Source organism: Mauremys reevesii, linkage group 1 (genome assembly GCF_016161935.1).
Source record: "Mauremys reevesii isolate NIE-2019 linkage group 1, ASM1616193v1, whole genome shotgun sequence".
Taxonomy (NCBI): domain Eukaryota; kingdom Metazoa; phylum Chordata; order Testudines; family Geoemydidae; genus Mauremys; species Mauremys reevesii.
In genome coordinates this window covers 154,264,420-154,285,591 of record NC_052623.1, presented here as the reverse complement: position 1 = coordinate 154,285,591, position 21,172 = coordinate 154,264,420, and the positions used below count along the sequence as shown (strand labels likewise).

The 21,172-nt window shown below is 39.3% G+C and overlaps 1 protein-coding gene across 19 annotated transcripts in view; it reads right to left on the bottom strand.

The window, feature by feature from the left end:
- Window positions 1-21,172, bottom strand: part of SYTL5 (synaptotagmin like 5) — a 186,418-nt gene that overhangs the window by 3,261 nt on the left and 161,985 nt on the right. For 18 of the 19 annotated variants that reach the window (XM_039546594.1, XM_039546480.1, XM_039546489.1 and 15 more), the window contains 7 exons: window positions 15,640-15,705; window positions 14,655-14,833; window positions 12,129-12,231; window positions 9,301-9,462; window positions 4,425-4,533; window positions 2,799-2,934; window positions 325-533 (listed from right to left, as the gene is read on the bottom strand). In XM_039546594.1, coding sequence (XP_039402528.1) covers window positions 325-533; window positions 2,799-2,934; window positions 4,425-4,533; window positions 9,301-9,462; window positions 12,129-12,231; window positions 14,655-14,833; window positions 15,640-15,705 — 964 coding nt within the window. The remainder of the gene's footprint in view (window positions 1-324; window positions 534-2,798; window positions 2,935-4,424; window positions 4,534-9,300; window positions 9,463-12,128; window positions 12,232-14,654; window positions 14,834-15,639; window positions 15,706-21,172) is intronic. The other variant, XM_039546603.1, reaches the window with a different exon arrangement.

Sequence of the window (21,172 nt, the reverse complement as noted above, 5' to 3'; positions counted from 1 at the left end):
CTCTCTTCATAGCTGCCCCTTCATCAGCCAGAAGCGTTGCTGTTGAGTAACATGAAACTCTCATTTCTCACTCAGATGGTAAGAAGTGTTTCCATAATTCTCCCAGTCCCGGTTGGCTTCGGAAGCATAGTTACAACAGGGTAGCAACCTAATGTCTCTCACTGGATAGCATAAAGAAATAAGTTGCCTCTAGGCTATTAAGCCACCCTTTTTTCATTTCTCATAGTTCCTCTGTGCCCCAATTTCACAGCATTCCCACCCTTTACATGGCTATGAGACAGGTGCTGAAGAAAGTGATGATTCTCAGTCAAACATGGCCCTTACCACTTCCAGTGCTCAAACGGACACCTCCCAAAAAGATGTTACTGGAGAGTGACTCCTTGTCCCAGACTGTCAGTTCTAGGCATACGTTGTGTAGATCCGTAGGATTCAAGCCACTGAAAGTGAAGCTGTGATTCCAGTGGGGGTTCACACTCTTCTTTATTAGAGGAGTTTTATGTTTTGTTGCTTTGTTGTTATCTGGGAGCAGATATCTGAGGGGGACAGAAAGAACGAGAAAGAGAAGAAGAAAAAAACAGGTAGATGGGACTTCAGGTCAGCCATATTTGTCATTTGTATTACTGTATCGCCTAGAAGTCAACCAAAATCAGGGCCCCATTGTGCTGAGTGCAGTACAAATGCATAGTGAGAACTGTCCATTCCCTGATGACCTTTCCTTCTAAATAGACAAAACAGAGAAAGGATGGAAGAAAGGAAGCAGTATTAGCCCCATTTTACAGATGGAAAACCAAGGCAGAGAGAGACTACAACCCCAAATCAGCAAAGCATTTAAGCACATGTTGAAGTCCCATTGAAATCAAGTTAAGCATATGCCTAAGTGCTGTGCTGAACTGGGACCCAAGTGACTTGTCCAGGTTGTCTGGCTCAGAGACAGGAATTGAATCCAGCTCTCCTGTATCCCAGGTTAAGGCACTGCCCTTACCCACAAAACTCTCAATTTCAATGGGATTCCTCATGGAGAACAATGCTTCTCCATGTAAGTAAGAGTTTCACATTCATGGTGAGAAGCAACATTATTACATGATGATACACACATCTAACCTAACTTGGGCAAAAATAAGTGGGTGGTAGGGAAGGAACATTAGCAGCTTGTCACTGGATGGTATCATCCCTTATGAACTGAAATAAGCTTATATTTGTATTTACACCAGAAGCCTAATTCCTCGCTAAAACACAGAGTCCCTGATGCTCTGAAGTCTGACAATTTTTTCAGTTCCATAAGCCTTATATTTTTACCAGAGTACTCTTTTCCTGAAACTCTGTAAACACAATGTATTATTTTCAAAGTCAAAGTAGTGGCTAAATCTCCCTAGTCTGTACCTACCCTTCCCCCAGTACAGTTTATGGGTTCATCTCAGCTATAGAAAATATATTTTGAAAAACCTTGTAACCTGATGGAAAATTGTTTGTCCAAGGGAAATTGGTTCAAGCTCCACTTACATAAAACAACCCATGCCAGCAACAACAGATGTGTGTGATGAGCTAGCCAGGGACAGTTCACAGTGTCAGCAACAGCAATGTGCTGCCAATTCATAAACAAGGGTCTCCAACAACAAAAATTCCCCTTAGCCTGGTGCAAACTCCACGTCTCAAGTGTGTACGAGCTGCAGAGAGGAGAGTGAGGGCCCAGACAATCTGTTTAGTTGTTTTCCTATTTAAACAAAAACGCTTTTCTCGTAGTTGTAGCCAACTACAGAGAAAACAGCAGTGGGCAAACCAACATAAAATAAGCCTATGGATTGCTCTTTGTGCCTAAAGAAATGTACTTAGTACATTGATAGTACAGCACTTGGATCATGTGAATGGGAGGTGCAGGGTGAAAACCTTACAATGAATTCTGGGTATATATGCCCCAGGAAAACTTGCAAAAATACATTTGTCACTTGATACAATTTGAGCTATAGCAAAAGCAAAACATTTTTCCTTCAGAAATATTTTTATAACCTCAGGAACAATTGACCACTCTCAGAGGAATGGTTTAGCTGGTCTGGAGAGGAGGTGAATCCATATGGGGCATCAGGTTAGCGGTGAAACTTTATCAAGGGGTTCACTTCAACCAAAACATGCAGACTATAACCAACACACAAGTATATGTAAAATAGGCAACTATGAAAGCTTTTATTGACAAGGAAAATGGCAAGGAGAAACATTCTTGTCAGCTGTCCATATTTCACTCATTTACCACCTTGAGTGCCATGCTCACATTTATGATGAATCTAGTATAATCAGTCATGCAGGATTATGTTTATTTATACAAATATAAGTGTGTTTCTACAGCAAATATTTTCTGCTTATTCAGGGATATTAACTTCGGACTCTAAATGCTAAAAGATAAATAATATAATGAGGCGCATGTATATAGCAAATATCTGACACATTGTATATATGAAATCATAGTGTATTACATAAATGTATATATAGTATGTATACATATATCACATACTCATCTTTTTTTAAAAAAAGGTTTACCTTTAATGTCAAATTTCAAAGCCATATTTTGAAATCTACAAAGTAAAATTAATGCTCTTATTTAAAATCACATATTATGACCTAAATTTAAATATAGTGGACAAAGAGAATTTAAGGTAAAATTCCATGTTCAGGTGCAAGTTCTTTTTCAGGAGTAAAGTTCAGTAGCTATCAGACAAAAATGATATTGATCAGATAAACTAGAATTCAATGCAAAAGCTAGTTTTACTCTTGATGTGCTATGAAAAATATGGGAAAGTAAAAATTACCCTTTAACAAATGTGTCAGAAGTGCCTCCTGACTTCACAGCTGTTAAATTCTTGGCTTCCTTGATGAGGACCTCCAACATACCCCCAGAAGGCATCTGTGTGTTTCCTTTCTTTCCCTTTTTTAAGCTCTTCTTTCCTGTACATAAAACAAACCAACAACAAAATCAAGAACTTAATACTGCATAACCAGTTTGGAAATGTAAGCCTTTTTGGCCAGACTCCGCCACTTGTTTACTTCAACAGGACCATTTGTGGAGTGAAGTACTGCTTGTGTCTACAATCTGGCCCTTTATCTGTAAACACAATGGGGAAAAAGGAGGAGATCACCCAACACCTGGTAAAAAAATTTGACTCAAACATGGTCAATCCTTGACAGACATCACAGGGCTGGGTTATCCTAAGTCTCCAGGTACAAATATGGTAGTACTAATACATTGCAGGGAAAAGGTCAAGTTTTCTTTAAATCCTCTCCTCTTCTCTGCTGTTACAGATGACAAATAATACATTCTGAGTTGTGGTGGCAAAGAGGTGCTCTTATCCAACAGTCTCCCCCCATAGGCAGAATCTGAAACCTCTCTCAAAGCCTGATATAAAGATGTATATGGTACAAGTTCACTCCAAAAGAAATACCTTGCTGCATGGAGTTTTTTAAATGATTTAATTAAGATCTAGATTAATGAATATAAAAATTGCTCAGATCCATGTGCTGTGAAGGCCATTCATTCACACCTCTGTTGTCACTGTGCTTTCTGAGTAAGATTAATACTTAAGAACTCAAGAAATCCGGGGCATACAGATTACAATACGGAGCAACTGGTTTCCTCAGACCAAAGACTATCAGATTATAGCAAAGGGCCTTGGAATTTACTGCTAATAAACTGAATGTAATTCATCTGAGAAAAGAGCCTAATATGCTACCAACGCTTGCAAAGTAGTATTATGTCTTTTGGCAATAAATTCCTCTTGTGCTCAAATTTCTCTGCCTGTGGTCTGTATGTATACTGTGTGTCCAAGGACAGAATTACTATCTGGTCATTGCTACCTCTTTGGACCATCACTTCTCTGGACACTACTGCAGTACACGTAGTAACTAATAATATTATCCTCCACAGAAACACTGCTCATTTCAGAGGACTATAATGGACCACCCTTGCCAATCCTAATAGGACCCTAAGGGATATAATTGCAGTAGGAGTAATGGGATGAAACTGAGCAAAGGAAATTGTAGACTAAATCATGTAAAAAGGTTCTGAACAGTGAGAGGAACTGTGCTAGCCCCATTACTCTAATCATCCATGTGCTGTTTAAAACTAGACAGCACAAAGCACAACAACAACTCTGGATTAGAGTATTGCTTTGGATAATGACTGTCCTAAACCATGGCTATTGACCAGCTAGGTCTTTTTAATGATGTCACAGCCAAGCAACAACTCCTAATGGTGCATAAATGGCATCTCATTACTGGGGGCGGGGGAGCAGCATCTTTCCTTTGAAAATTCCCTCAGATACAGGTGCCTAATTTATTGTCACAGAACTTCAACCTTCTGCAACTTTATACCTCAGCTTTCATCATACAGGTTATTTCCAATACTCAGAGGAGAATGCTGCCATCAATGTTCATTTTACCTTGAAACTGTCCGAGGGGAAGCATTAGGTTTTTCTCAGGGGGAATGTAGTGTAAAACAACTATCAGCTCTCCTTTATACTGAAGCCCGACATCTGCTGCAACCTCCAGCTGACGGAGAGGAAAGAAAAACAGAAATCCATCTAAGCTTAATAATTTACCCATTCATTTTCAATTATTTCTATTGTACAGGTAAGCCATGACATGTGCTTAAATAGGTCATGCCACTGCACAGTGCTCAAAGCTAATTAGCCATCACTGACTGAATATAGACAGCCACATTTTTGAAAATTTCATAGTCGAGGGAGTGCAAAAAGCTCAGAAGAACAGACGGCACATACCCTGCACTAGATGCTGTTCGGTAAACATAAACGGGGGAGAGAAATTCGGTTTATTAGAATGAAGAACAATTCCAACCCATGTCATGCACTGATGTACTGCAAACAGGTCCAAGTAAGCTGAATATATAAACTGCAGATAATTTAGGGCCAGATTCTGATACTAATCAACATGAATAAGGGTACCTTACTACATAACTAGCCCCATTGATTTCAATAGGATTATTCATGGAATAAGGGGGCATAATTTGGCCCTGAAACAGAACAGAGATTTACAGATATAAATATTACTTCCCAAATGTCTTTTCCTCTTCTTCTCAAACATCATTGTTCAACATTCTGCACCTCTTTTTCCCCATTAAATTTCTAAATTCAGTCCAGGAGCGTGCTCTATGCTTTTTGATAACATTAATCAAAAGCAATATTAGACTCATGTATTTTTTAATTTAAATAAGAAAATGGGTTATAAGCTCATTTTTAAAAACTAGCTGCTTTTGTAGGCCTCCCCTACCCATAAAATAAATAAATCATATATCAGTAAACAGTGATTTCTCCTAGAGAAATGGAATACAATGGAGAAATTGCTCACGAAATTTCATTAAGTTCTCAATCCTGTGGAACATTTAAGCATGTACCTAACTTTGCTCACACAGGTAGCTCCATTGATGTCAATGGGACAACTCATGCAATCAGAGTTTATGAATGTGCTTCACAAGCTTGGAGTTTAAAGGTGTGTTAGATCCAGATACCTAGATCTCCTCGTCTTAATCTGCAGCAAGGAAGTTTGAGATTAGATATTAAGAGAAGCTTTCTAACTATAAGTAGGGAGGGCTCTGAAATAGGCTTCTAAGGGAGGTTGTGGAATCCCTATCACTGGAGGTTTTTAAGAACAGGTTGGACAGAAACATCAGGGATGGTCTAGGATTATTTGGTCCTGCATCAATGCAAGGAACTAGACTTTTAAGATCCCTTTCAGCCCTACAATTCTATGACTATGATACATGAAGTGCTGCCCAGTATGATAACACTGAGTGATTGGGCAATATGCTATGCCTGGAATTACATTCTGATCACTGCATCAAGATACTGCACTGCTTATGAAATAATTGTACCGGTGAGAACTTACATCCGAAACTTGTTCAACTTGCCTCTGATCCCAATAACTAGGTGAAGAATTTTACTTTCAGGAAAAGAAATAACCTCAGAAAGATGTAAGGTGACATACAGAAGCTCAGCCTGCCTTTAAAGTTAAACTGCAAGTTAAGGCACTATCACCTGATTAATAAAAATATTTAGGGCTAGATCCTGCCATCTGCTCATACACAGAGAGGAGATTCAGAGGAAGGTGCAACAAACCCTATAGTGGCCAACTGCAGAATAACCTGTCCATAGGGGAAAATTTCATTTTAAGACGAACCCCATCCATGTACTTCTTCACGACACTGATACTGACTTGGACTCTTTATACATTCCATGGGTGGCGTACCCGAGCCCACTTATCCACTGATGCTTTAAAAGCTCCCGCACCCCAATCTGGATCTATGCTGGTTATGTGATATGTATGTATCTCATGATCCTTGTAACTGATACTTGTAATCCCTCATAACTCAAGCCGGACCCCAGATGTACAGTACCTTCCCTCTTAACTTGTCTACATTTAATTTTAAACATTAACTTTAATAAAAATTTTAAATCCCTGTCTGCCAGGAAACTTTATTATGCCCTGAAACTTGTGAGTTTAGTCTCACAACTTCCCTGTAAAGATGGTCAGAATAATTTCCCCCATTTCACAGATGGGGGAAGTGAAGCACAGAAGTTAAGGCCCTAATTTTTAGAATTTACCTGCTCAAATTACCCAGGAATTAATACACAGGTCTCCTGACTCCCAGCCCTGTTCTTTAACCCTAAAGTTATTCTCCTGACCATTGTGATCTAACCACTCTCCCCTTAAAGGACTGACCATCCAGTGCTCAGAGGACAAATGGATCTTAAACCCCTCAACCTTTTTCTTAAAACAGCTGAATAGCATCAGATTACAACAAATGTCAACCCTTAGCAAAGTTTAAGTGGTGCTCTTGTCAGAGACATGGAGTTCATATTGTAGGACAGTATTCTGCCTAGCATATGTATAAACAAACCAGATCTTTAATTCTGTTTGCAATAATTTGTCATTCAGGAAAAAACTCTTTTCTTTGCTTACCAACAAACTGAGCTACACTTACAGAATCAGAGAAATGTAGGGCTGGAAAGGCTCTTGAGTGGTCAACTAATCCAGCCCCCTGAGCTGAGGCAGGACCAAGTTAACCTAGACCAACCTGACTGGTTTTTGTCCAACCTGTTCTGAGAAACCTCCAATAAGGAGGATTCTACAAACTCCCTTGGAAGCCCAGCCCAAATCTTAACTCCCCTTATACTTAGAATTTTTTCCTAATATCGAACCTAAATCTCCCTTGCTGCATATTTAAACCATTACTTCTTGCCCTACCTTCATTGAACATGAGAAACATGTTATCTCTGAAAACATTATCCAGATCATCCTAGCGGGCAAATGAGACATATTCTAGTTCTCTTTTACCTGGTAATAATGAAGCAGAATTAATAGCTCTTATAATGAGCTTGGAAATAACCAGACAGCATTTCCTAGTTGGAATGTCTGAAATGCTTAGACCTGATTACTTTTTGATCTGAGTGAAAGTGCTCCATCAGTGCCTTTGTGTTATGATTTAAAAAAAAATTAAAATGATGTGAAGCTGAACAGAGCCTGAGCAACAAGTCTTACAGTCCAGTAGTTTCCCAGTGTAACATTATGATCAGCCTGAACACAAAATGTGAGTGCGTCTCATGTAAAATTCTCAATTCTAAATAAGAGCTAAACCCTACACTAGCCAGTACTGCTCCAGAGAAATAGGAATGCTGACAAATATGCCCTCTGCTCCAGGAATTGAGCCAATTTTGGTCCCCCCATTACAGAAGAGATGTGGACAAATTGTAGAGAGTCCACCAGAGGGCAACAAAAATGATTAGGGGGCTGGGGCACATGACTTAGGAGGAGAGGCTGAGGGAACTGGGGTTATTTAGTCTGCGGAAGAGAAGAGTGAGGGGGGATTTGATAGCAGCCTTCAACTATCTAAAGGGGGGTTCCAAAGAGGATGGAGCTTGGCTGTTCTCAGTGGTGGCAGATGACAGAACAAAGGGCAATGGTCTCAAGTTGCAGTGCGGGAGGTCTAGGTTGGATATTAGGAAAAAACTATTTCACTAGGAGGGTCTCTTCCAACCCTAATATATTCTATGATTCTATGAACCTCTCCAAAATCAAAACAAAACGTTTAGTTTTGGGTCAAATGAAATGTTTTGTTCAACCAATACTAAATTTTTCAACTTGAAAAATCTGAAAAAAAAAGTTGGTTCAGGCCAACCTGAAAAGATTTTTAATTTTTTTTTAAATTTGGTTTGGTGGTTGAACCAAAAAAATTGGTTACTCACACAAACTCTACTCACAACCACCTTTCCCCAGCCTGATCTCTGCACTCTTAGCGAGCTTTTGCTCCCTTCTTTGTGGTGAAGGGGAGCCTAGAAGATTAAGATGCTCACTTACTTTAGCTCCCTTGCTCAAGTGTAACAATTGTAAATCACATCATTTATTTGACAGATCTGAGTGAGACTGTTTCATGCTGCAGCAGCTGTCCCTGGTCGTGCTAGTCTGGGAGTGTGCAAGCCAGTGAGCCTGGTGCCCACTTCAGTGGTACAGCCATGCCACAGAAGCTGCCCATACAGGGCGCTGGATCCTGTAAGTGGCAGCCTGACAGGCGGCTGCTTTCACCACTGCCATTTCCGATAGAACCCTGCAGCACCTCGGATATCCGCTTTATATCCACAGATATAAAGTGGGTGTCTGTACAGGGCTCTATCGGTTAGTCAGTATAACAGTGAGCATCTTAGAAGCATATAATCCTAACGTTTATAAACAGCTCTTTAAAGTTGTTCCAATTCCAAAAACAAACACTTTAGCCCTCTCCAGTGGAGGATACCATAAGTACCAAAAGACATAGCACATTAGTTAAGCACTACAGATGGCATATTCCATAGAATTACTGTTTTGTGTACCAAATAGCATGATGCTATAACCTACCTGTTTATTCAATATGAATTAAAAGCAATGCCGAACCTCACTACCACAAAAAATTGTTAAATGCTTAAAACTGATGCATGAAGAAAGGTCTATTCCTTTAGCAGGTGATTATTTGAGAAAGATCCATTGTTTCATGTGCTATTTCTTTAACAGGTCCCTTTTGATTGTGTCTACTATTGGATGCATGTGTCTGTTTATTCTTTTAATAGGTTTGGTTTAGAATAGTCATTCATATATACTGACATAGACAGTATGTGTTGGTTTCTTAGAAGTGTTATTCTTTTCACAGGTCCATCCCAGAAGCAGTTTATTAGAAATATATAATTTTACAGCTACACTTGAGTGGGAAAAAAAAACAAAACCTCATTGATCTTGCTTTACTGTTACTCCACTAAAACTGGAAAGCCTCACCTTGGGTTGAAGCACAAACCATTCATCTGTCTGATTTTCAAAATTCCAGGAGTCCAAAGGAATTTCCACCTCCCCAAGAAAGCTGTTGTGCCCAAATCTGTCATAGTGCCAGACAGAAAGCTGGAGGGTCCTGGTCTCTAGCTGTGTATGGCTGATGACATACTATTGAAAGACAAACAGAGTGGAGGATCTATTTAATGAGAGTCAAGTCCAGTTCCATAATGGCACTATATAAAAAACACACAACCTTATCTTCATAAAGTACATGGTAGCTGACAAATGAAGCACGGAAGAGACATTTGTTTTCCTTACAAGTGAAGATCAATTCAATTGCAGAAGGCTATTATTCAAGAGAGATCTATAAAGGATAACTGTTCACTTTACAGCCTGCATTATCTTTTTACATTATTGCTGTTGTCACTTGTCTGTATTATTTCTTTACCAGATTATTTTAAGAAGTTCCCTTTGCAGTAAAATCTCTCTTCATTTAATTCTTACACAGTAGCTTCCACGGTAATTAAATAGAACAATTAAGATAAAAGTCTATTCTATAACAAAGAACCTTTATACAAAAAATGTTGGCAGCACCATAATGAACTTTCTAAAGTGTCCCCTCTTCTCAGTAAAGTATCTCCACAATTTTTAAAAAGCCCAAATGGTTACAAGTGATGATAATTAAAATATATATTAACCAGCAGTTACCCCATTAGAATGATGAGACTTTGCCTTGAAGGCCTGAAAAGGCCAAAAGGATTGATTTGAAGACAGTTTTTAAATAATAGTAATGAGAACAGTTAGGACAAACAGTTCTTCTGCCATTGAATCTAGCTATTTAGCTCTTATCCACAAGTCTGAGTAAGCCACCTTGGTCAGAATATATATATGTATATGAAATTTCATCAGATTGCGTAGATGGGGCCTAACAAAGTTTGGAAGCCATGTTAGGATTGTCCTAGAGAACAGTGTTAAATGTGATCTTTGCTAGATGGATACTAACTCACTTTTTCCCAGTGCAGACCAGAGGCAACTATGCTATAAACCATTTTACAAATGGTGCTATAAAACAGGTCCCCCCTTGGTAAACAATCTGGCCAGACCAGGTGTATTTCACTTGTGAAATCAATTTATAGCTGGATTAGGCCAACTACACTGGCCAGAGAAGTTATATTAGCCCCTCTAACAGGAAACTTGTTTGAGCAGATTTTTATTAGCTGCTATAGAGAAAAGACCACCCTGTTTAAGTATTTGGGGTGGGATTTTCAAAAGTACCTGAAGGACTTCGGAGTAAAAATGGGATTTATGAGGTAATATAGCTACTTTAGAAACTCCCATCACCCTTGGTTCCAAACTCACTCTAGAGGGTGTGACGTTATGCCCTATATCCTTCATAGAGATACTGTTATGAATATGGCATAACTAAGATATTTTATGCAAGATGGGTCATGTGAGGTATCATTGGAAAGGTTATTATCTACTGAATGTGTTTATCCAATTTACATGCACGTATCATTTCTGTATCTGAAGTCAGGAATATTGACTGTGTGTACTTGGGGGAACGCCTACAAGGCAGTATGCAATCAGCCTCAATGTGCCATTAGGAAGAACAATAAGACTTGGAATATACTAATCTCCCACCTTCCTGAGAAACTTCCTGGGTTTCTGCACTGCAGGGTCATGTGATGATGTTGCCATCTTGGACATTGCTAGTATTTTACCACTGGAAACAAAGGATTCCTGGCTTATGTAAATTCTATTTAAGGCTGGGAAGTGGCTCAATCAAGGCTCTTCTTCACTGCCTCCCTACCCAAGAAGGAAGGCTGCTAAAAACACCTGAAAGAACAAAGGAACTAAGCAGGGGAAAGGCCAGGCTGAGACAGGGGTCTAGCCTGTAAAAAGACAACTGGAACGCTGAACTGCAGAAACTCTGCAACCTGCCTAAGCAACACATAGTGTGAGAAATTAGTATCTGTAACCTGGTTTTGAGTGTTTTGTTTTATTTGCTCAGTAATCTGCTTTGTTCTGTTTGCTAACCTTTACAATCACTATAAATTTACCTTTTGTCATTAATAAACTTATTTTTTGTTTATTCCAAAACCCAGTTTGTGCAATTCATATCGGGGGGGGGTGCATATCTCCCTCCACATTGAGGGAGGGGGCAATTTTTATGAGCTTGCATTCTACAGATCTCTCTATACAGCGCAAGACAATATTATTTCGGGTTTACACCCCAGAGGAGGTGTGCACAGGAGTGCTGGCCATTCCCCTAGCTGAGCCTTCCCTCAGAGAGCTGATCGCGGACTCAATGTGATTCTACAGTTGGGTGTGTCCCTACTGGTGTGTGTGTGTGGGTGGGTGGGTGGGTGGGTGGGTGTGTGTGCACACACGCGTGTTGGAAAGGAGCTTGAGAGCTGGTCACAGCAACACAGAGTGAGGGAAACCCAGGCTCGTAAGACAAGCAGGCTCAGTGGGACCCCAGCACATCTGATGGCAGCCCAAAGGGGGGGGTCCAACCCATCACAGAGGGGATTTCAATGATTCTGAAACCGATCCCCAAAAGTAAAAATACAATAGTTGATTATCAAAAGTTATGTTATACCTGGAAAGGAAAAACAAAATAAAAACTCTCCCTCAATACTGAGAAGTCAAAAGCTACAATCACTATGACAACTAGATATTTTAACTCAAATATTTCCATTTTTAGTATAATTTCCCAGTGTTTAAAATCAATTTCCCAATGTTTGGTTTATGGTATAAATAAATAAAACAAAAACCAAATTAAATGTAATGGCAAAGTTCAGCCTGGATTACAGGCATGGCAGTGTTCTCACCTTTAGGGTTTCATTAAACTCTGGATTGGTGGTGTTGCTTTTGATTTTGGTCTTGCGTTTACTTTGGCGAGATTTGTCTGGCAGGAGGTATGCTTTGACATAGCTGCAGATCAAGAAATAAATTATTACCAGAGAATAAAAACAACCAAGTCTCAGAGGGCCACCTGGCAAAACTACACCAGAAGTGAGAGTCAGGAAATCAATTTTTGCAGAATAATCCATGCATAAGTATTAGAGAGAAAAAGTGAGCTACATATCTACAAACACACAAATGCACAGAGTATTCTGAGGGCATCAAAATACACCTCTATCCCGATATAATGCTGTCCTTGGGAGCCAAAAAAATCTTACCGCGTTATAGGTGAAACCACGTTATAGCGAACTTGTTTTGATCCACCGGAGTGCGCAGCCCCCCGCCCAGAGCACTGCTTTACCATGTTATATCCGAATTACTGTTATATCGGGTCGCATTATATCGAAGTAGAGGTGTAATCACAAGAGCAAAGATTAAGTAATTTGACAGTCCTGAGAAATAAATATAACTTTATTAGCAAGTTCCTGTGTTGTAGTTTTTACGTTTTTGATTGACCATATATGCTAATAGGCAAAACTTGAAATTACACACAAATTCATCCTTTGACCTACCTTCATATATTTGCAGTGTTAGAGAATTTTAGAAATTGTTCTTATTAGAGCTTGATTAATACATAAAAAAATTCTTAAATATTTTAGGCTTTTTAAAATTCATATACTATCATATAGTTTACTACAAAACTGGGTAGATGTACACACAATTACTAAAGAAATAAAACATAAAAAGATGGGGGTCGGGGGGAGAAACAAAAAAGACTGACTAATCTTGGCACCTCCTCATTGTATTGCTTAGGCAATCAGATATTAACTTCCAGTTGAAGTCTAAAATGAATTTGCTTTGGTCATGTTCATCTCTTTTTGTGTTCGCTTTCTACAAACATTCATGCAACTGAGTTTTTACTAGCATCAATATTTTGGGGGAAAAACCCACATTTTAAGTTTGCGTTCTCAAATATTGGTGGCAGAGATTGAATTTTAATAGAGCATTAATAGCTGAAAACTGATTGTTACAGTTGCAGTCTTCCAGTGAAGTAAAACCACGCGGTATTGTTTATTTATGTGAGCAATCACAACTAAGCAGCATACTCAAATAGCAAATCAGAGTAAACAAAATTAGGTAAAGTTTTGTCAAGTAACTTTGAATAGCAGATTTGAGAAAGGTCATGATCTGTCGATGGATATTCAGGGGAAAAAAATCATTCAAATAAATTACCTAGTTTATTTATGACAAATATTCGCAGAAACTATTTAAAATGAACAACATAATAGCCAATTATTCTCTTGGCTCTTGTTCTATTTAAGGATAGTTGTGGAAACAGCTCATTATTTTGTGGTCAGACTGACATTAATAGGGACTTCTTCCAGGACCATACAATTAACACTAGTTTGTTTGTACGGTGTCATGCTATTAGCCTGTGGGCATGGATCAATATTCATGTCACACTCTCAGTCAGTACCTGCCCTGGGCCAGGGAAGCTAATGTTACAACCAGCAGACCGAATTCAGTGATGAATCCTGGGCACACTGAGAAGATGCTATTGGCCAAAAAGGCAAATTACAATTAATCTTGGAGTGATTACTTTCTGTTGTCATTGCATAGGAGCTGAACTTTCCCCTACTTTGGAGAGCAGTAAGGCTCTGTATGCAGACTGGGCCCAATTCACCATAGTGTTACTCCAGTTGTACAGCAGTTCCACTGGTGTAAAAGTGAACTAACAGTGGTGAATACAGACTATTGTTCATATTACACTATTTTCCAGTAGTGGTGCAGTATCTATTTTTTTTAATTATAAAAAAAGAGCAGTGAATAAAGTGGAACTTAGGATTTACCGGTATGTTTGATTTTAGAAAGAGGCATATTTGGAGTGAGGGATGAAGGATGCAATTTCTTTCTACTCTATAGGTTGCTTTATCTGGCTGTGTTTTTATTGCTAGGAAATGGCTATTTTAAATTAAGGGAATGTAGAGTTCTATAAAGGCACCACACTAACAGCTCCGGCAGATCAAGTCTTCTATCAAAGGCAGAGCAAACCTTCCCAACATTATCCCTCTATAGGACTTCAACCTTGACTCTAGCAGTAAGAAATTAGTTCAGTCTCCGTGTCCATTCAGATCCCTGGCCCTTGTGCCCAAATTGCCAATAAAAGCATGTCAATTATTTCCAAGTGCGATAATGGTTGTTAATCATATGAACTCTTGCCCATTACAAAACACACTGAAAACACTAACTTGTTTCACATGGGATTCGAAGCAGTTTGAGTGTTATGGCTTCTGATCACTTGGGACCTAGAGGTGAAAGGCTTCATATCCCGTTACCACTGCACATAGTATAGGGCTACAATAAGTTCTCACATGCAATCTAGAGATTCAAACTGTGCAGTAAGACTGAGAGCACTTCTAGGAAAGGGTAAGAAGAAAATTCTCTATGCTTACGGATCTGTTCTTTGCTTCTTTTCATCTGCTATGGCCAGGTTTCTGCAGTTTTTTACCAGGATGTTGAGGGCACCCGTTTTGTAGCTGTAGCTGAGGTGGAGAAGTATTTCCCCACTGACCTTCACGTTGCCATAGTCCCCAGTTTCACTGTAAACACTCATCATGCTGTTAATGCTAGTCTGAAATAAAGACCAAAATAAGATGACTTGGAAGCGCAATCATTCTCTCAGAACCAGCTTTTTTCAAATAATGAAAGCCCTGCGATTACTGTTCTGCTGAACCTGCTATGAAAACTAGGATATCAAAGGATGAACAGAATTATCACTTACTTGATATAGAAAGGTATCACAATATCTCAAATGCCTACACAGTGTTTCTTCATATGTTGAACTCAAAATGATTTATAAAGGTGGTTAAGTTAGTACAATCACCATTTTCAGTGGGACAACTGAGTAACACAGAGGTTAAGTAAATTGTCTACAGTCACAGAGCAAGTCCCAGGAATAGAGAATTGCCATACTGGGGCAGGCCAATGGTCCCAGACCGTGGTCAGTATCAGGTGCTTCAGAGGAAATTATATGAAACCCCATAATGGAAATGGCACAAAAACATATACAGTATCCTGATACAGCAATGTCACCTCATCATGGGCATTTCTAAGAGCATAAGCACGTGTCACAATTTTTTCAATTGTCCCTAATACTACTACTGGGAAAGAATTAAATCTTTGTAAGACAAAAATTAGTCAGTTTGTACATTGCAGAAACCCAAGGCATTTTAAAACTCTGGTGTACATTTTTTTTACTGTTTTTTAAATAATATTGATAAAAAAACATATCTAACTTTTGGTGTCTTTAAATTATTGTAAAAAAAAAAAAGCCTGTGTAAACCACCGAAAGAGTTCTCAGCACAAAGAAGGAATAAGAGGGAACATCAGAAAAGCAGAATGTCAGAAAAGCAGTTCACAGGAAGCAAGAGAACTCACAGTATCACCATCTGTGTCAGGTACATTTAAGTAGGAGCATTTCCTGTCAGAGCCTTCAGGAAAGTTCTTTCAGGAAGACAATGCAAAGGTAAAAAGAAAATAGCATTAGATAGCTGCAGTAAGAATTCAGAAAAGAAATGACAAGTTCTACAGGCTAGGTGGTAGGTACAGTAGTGATGTGCTGTTCAATCACAGTGATACAGTACTTACAGCAGTGAGGCACTAAGTCATACCTAAATCCCCCTCCAATAATGAATTGTATAATTGTGTAATGAGTGAAGAAGTGTCTCCTGCTTGTCTGCAGGAATACAGGTTAGTGACAAATGAAGACAGAATCTGCTGTATTAAGGTAGCACCAAACAAATTAAATGTGAACACCGACTCAGCAGACTGGGATTTTCATTTTGCTCAGTACTACTGCAAACACTAGTTAACTCTGTATTTGAATATTCCAATTGAAATTAGCGGTCTTGTGTGAAAATTTATGCATGCATGTAAGTGTTTGCAGCACTGGGGCCTTCATAAGAAACTAGAATTGTGATTAGAGCAAGCTTCTCTGAACGTAGCTTGAGAGGTTAATTCTGTGGAGTTTTTAAGGGTATATGTAAAACAAAAACAACTTTTTTTTCCTGGTTTTACCCTTTACTATTAATTTAAAATTGGCCTCCAAATTTTGTGAAAAAAATGCTTTTTTTTTTTTTTTAAAACTGAAGTATTAAGAACATCAGGGACCCGTTTTCCTCTTGTTGCTGAAAGCTCTTGGGAAAATGTCTGAAGGATCTCACCAGTGAGGAGTTTATAACTTGATCACCAGCTCCTCTTCTAACCAACAAAGGGAGAACGTATGAGCCATAACTTAAGCTACAACCTCTTCTGACATTACTGGTTGGACCCTCCAAACATTTTGCTAAGGTCCTGCAGCAAAGAAAGTAAAGCAGGGACTGGTGTGGTTATTCTTGATATCTCAAATCTAAAACCAAATCACCAGGAAATGTCTCTCTCTTTTTTTTTGTTTTTGTTTTGTTTTTTGTTTAAGAGAAAAAATCTGCTTTGGCTCTTATTGCTATTGGTGTGTTTTGTACTGCAGTTCAGCTTTAACACTAGGGGGGTACGGAGGTACCACCTTCCAACCAAAACAAGCTATTTGTAGCAATTCATACAAATTGGCACAAACTTCTAGGCTAGGACTGGTTCAAGTCACCATGCAAGCATCAATCTACATGACTGCACAAATTAGATTTCACTCTAGTCTCAATACACTTAGGGCTACATTTTCAAAGGGTGTTGCCTAAGGTGCACCCCTAATATTTACACACCTATATCTGTTATGCACATAAAATGGGGTTATTCAAATTTGAATGAAATTATCCATTGTGTGCACAAAAATGTCTATTTACCCATGTAGCAGAAGTGTAACAATGTAAGTGACAGCCTTTGAAAATCTGTTCTTTGATGTTCCTCGCTTATAGATGGCCTCCCAACCTGAAACAAATCATCACCCAGCACACACACCATACAATACACACAAACTAAGGGAACCTATCCTCCAACAAAAGCCCCAGCCCAGCTCTGTCCATAGTGACACCATCATAGGACCTAATCACATCAGACACGCCATCAGGGGCTCACACCTGCACACATCTACCACGTGATATATGCCATCATGTGCCAGCATGCCCCTCCCTGTGCACATTGCGCCACCAACCGACACAGTCTAAAGAAAAAATGGAAAACAACACAACATCAGCATCAGGAATCATAAAAAAAAAAAACCAGTGGAGAACACTTCACCTCTCTCTCCCCACAGATGACAGACTTGAAGGTGGCAAAAAAAAAAAAAAAAAAAAAAAAAAGAGAAAAAGAGAAACTGCTGAACTTGAATTAATATATAAACTAGATACTACTTACAAAGTTAAAAACAAAAAAAAGACTGGGAATGGTTGGGTTATTACAATTATTTTATCTATTTCCCTTCTCCCTTCTCTCTCTTCTCTATTTATCTCTCTTATCACTTACTTTTTTTCCTCCTCCTAACGATAGCTCATCTCAATTGATTAGACTCTGCCTGTTGGCATGGTCATTCTACCACTTTCACTATCTCCTGTATTCTCTGTCTGTGTGTGTGTGTGTATCCTCTGTGTATGTGTTCCAGTGAGCTGCAAGTCCTCTGCTGCTCATCATCACTCTCACTTTGTTTTGTTTGTTTGTTTTTTTGTTCCTAACTTGTTTATGTTAAAATCAACATGTTGGGGAAAAAAAGGATTGTTCTTTGATGTAATGACTGTAAGTCTCAAATACCACTAAGAGTATCTGAGGTTCATTTTACTAAACCTCTGAGGCCTGTATTTATCAGCTTAGCATTTTATATCTTACTGGTAAAATATAAGACTCTGGAACAAGGAATCATACTGATGCAATGGTCCTGACAAGTTGTTGTGTCCAGTGGAGGAACCCAGGAAAAATAACATCTCTTTTCTTTTAGCCCAAATACTGTGGTTTTGATTTTCAGGGCACTCTAAGTAGCTACACTCTAATCTCCTTACTCAGATTTCTATAAAATTAGGCTCATTTGACATTTATAATATTATTTTGTGTCACAGTACAAAGTCATTAGTTTCACTATCAGAAGCTAAAATTCATCAACAAGCAAATTACTTGCAGAATTTGTACAATGCTGAAGGATGAGATGCACAGAATAAACTAAATAAAATCAGAAAAGTGTGAGTTTTAGAGATGGGAAATATTAGCAAGAATATACACTCAGAGTAGGTCAAAATAGACCAGTAAAACTGATCCACTGGTGGGGGGGAGAGGGAGGGAGAAAAGCTGCTTGCTGATATTAGCTTTTCCATTAACATAGCATGCAGTGACTTTAATAAGCATGCTGGGGTGGATGTGAAGAGGAAAGGAGCACTGAGGCATGAGATCATCTCAGTTCTACTGCAGCAGGAAAGCTGCATTCAGATTAGGAGAAAAGGTCAAAAGGAATCTATATAGAAAGACAAAACCCATTGCTGAAAGTACCATGGAAAATGCTCATTAAATACAGTTACCACCTAAGGGCCCTTACCAAGGGAAGTATTGAGCACCTACAACTCCAGTCTCAATGTTCAGACCAAGGAACGGAATTCATCTATAAAACCTAAAGACTAGCAAGCTATAGGTTTTATAGATGTGTTGGCAATGAGTCAAATTCAAATTTGGTTAAGTGGGTGTAATTCAACTGATTTTGATAGAGTTACAGATGCTTACTAGGGTTGATTTGGCCTGACATGCCCAAGACTCTTTTAACTCTGATTCCTTGAATTCCTTGAGACCCTGGAATAAAAGGGTTGACCCAGCTCTTTCTCCTTCCAAAGCAACAAGCTGAATTCCATGCTCACAATTGAATGCATGTATTTTGGAGGTGACCTTTACTGGAATACTGTCTGCTTTGTGTGAAGCATTAAAAATACAATAGCACATTCCACAAAATAGAGTTCATTTCCTAGTGTCATGGCCCAAAACTTTCCTTTCCTTTATATCAAATGTCCTGATCACTAGTTCACCTTGCTACCACCCTCCAATCGAGAGATTGCTGCACTCCATTGGCACTGTGTATATTTGCTGCAATCTTGGGTCCCACAGAGCTATTCTGGCACAGGACCTAAGGAGGGGCAAGGATGGCTGTATGCCCCTTTTGCAATCCCCCTATCCCTGGAAGAGCTGGGGGAGTCAGCTAGTCAAATCTCAGGAGTGAGTTAAAACAGCCTGAAGATGGCTCTAATTTATGGTGCCTGCAGTATGCACCACTCACGCCCCTTCCCCTCAGCATGCCTCCTATCTCAGGGAATATAAATTGATTATGTAGTGCTGGTTATACCAACTCTATCCCATCTGGGATTCCCCTGCTCTAAACGGATCCACAGCTAGCCACTTCAAAAAAACTTAAGGTTGCTTTACGCTGCTGGAATACCACAAAGCAGCCTTCTTAGGGCTAAGGATCTGGTTCACTGTCTATAGTTTGGAAAGTGTCCTCAGAATGAAAAGCTGTTGCAGAAATATACAATAGTTTACATGGAAAGCAGAAATGCTTTCAGCAAACCTGATCCCCAAATATCTTACTCTATGCATATGAAATGACTTGAGCATATGAGCCACACTGGGATTGTGTTGCATAGAGAATGGAATATATGTGGGGAGTTGGGGTCACCATCAGTACCAACTCCATGTGGGTTATGAAGCTACTGACACATCATGCAAATACATAAAATGAAAGCACTTGTATGTTGCAGGGAGTTTAAAAGGATGTTCAGTTTTTTCAAAGTGAGGCTGAGCCCAACCATTCACAACCCCTCCAAAGGCTGCAATGAGAAAGAAGGAAAGACAGAACAGGGTGGGATCCTCCTCCAATGAAATGAAGAGGGTTCAAATCAACCACTTCTCTAGTCTAACTCTGAAAAATTGAGCTCATTGCACACTATAAATCCCTATTTTTAATCTCTCCAGGTACAGGCCTTGTAGTATCTCACTTCATCACTTAGCAGGAGCTAGGGTTGCCAATTTTGGTTTGACATATTCCTGGAGGTTTCATCACATGACATACTCTTTAATTAAAGATTAATCTTTAACTCCTGGAGACTCCAGGGCAATCCTGTAGGGTTGGCAACCTAGTTAAGAGCCCGTGAGCTATGGCTATTGTTACTCTCTTCTCCCGTCACCCCCAGACAAGACCCCTATCCCCCAACTATCAATAAAAATATTTTCTATCATAAGGACATAAGGAGGGAGGGATAGCTCAGTGGTTTGAGCATTGGCCTGCTAAACTCAGGGTTGTGAGTTCAATCCTTGAGGGGGCCATTTGGGGAACTGGGGTAAAAATCTGGGGAGATTGGTCCTGCTTTGAGCAGGGGGTTGGACTAGATGACCTCCTAAGGTCCCTTCCAATTCTATGACAAATTGTGCTTCTATCCCCTTCCCAACTCCTCAGAACTCAGGGAATTTCCACTGCTACACTTCAGCAAAACTATTAAAAAAGAATCAAGTGTTAGCATTTTCCTTTCCGCTGTCTGGCACAATTTAAATAAATATAGACATTTGCTATCCTTGGTGTCTTGTGAAAGATGTTTTATCTTCTGAACAGGCTTGCCTGACAATGGCCAGAAGTCAGGCATAGTGGATGGAAATCACATATCCTTCCAAAAGTGGAACTGTCATTACAAGTGACAGAGGATTTTCTTTTAAAGCCACATTATCTCCTCATATCAATACCAGCTAGTCTAGGTTTCTCATTTTGACAGAGCTTCTAGATTGGCCAGATGTTTTAGGTTTCCTCCTCTCTTTTTTTCATGTTGGAATTTCTCACTGTGCAAATACAGCATCTGCCAAATAGATCACAGTTACAATTAATTACAGTTAAGAGCCTGATACTGAGTGCCCCCTCCACACCTTCTTTTGAGTTCATTTCAAGGTGAAGGCACTCAGCACCTTAGGCAAAGTGCTCAAAACCTCTGGAGATCAGTAATTAGTGTGCAGGGAGGACAGCTACACTATA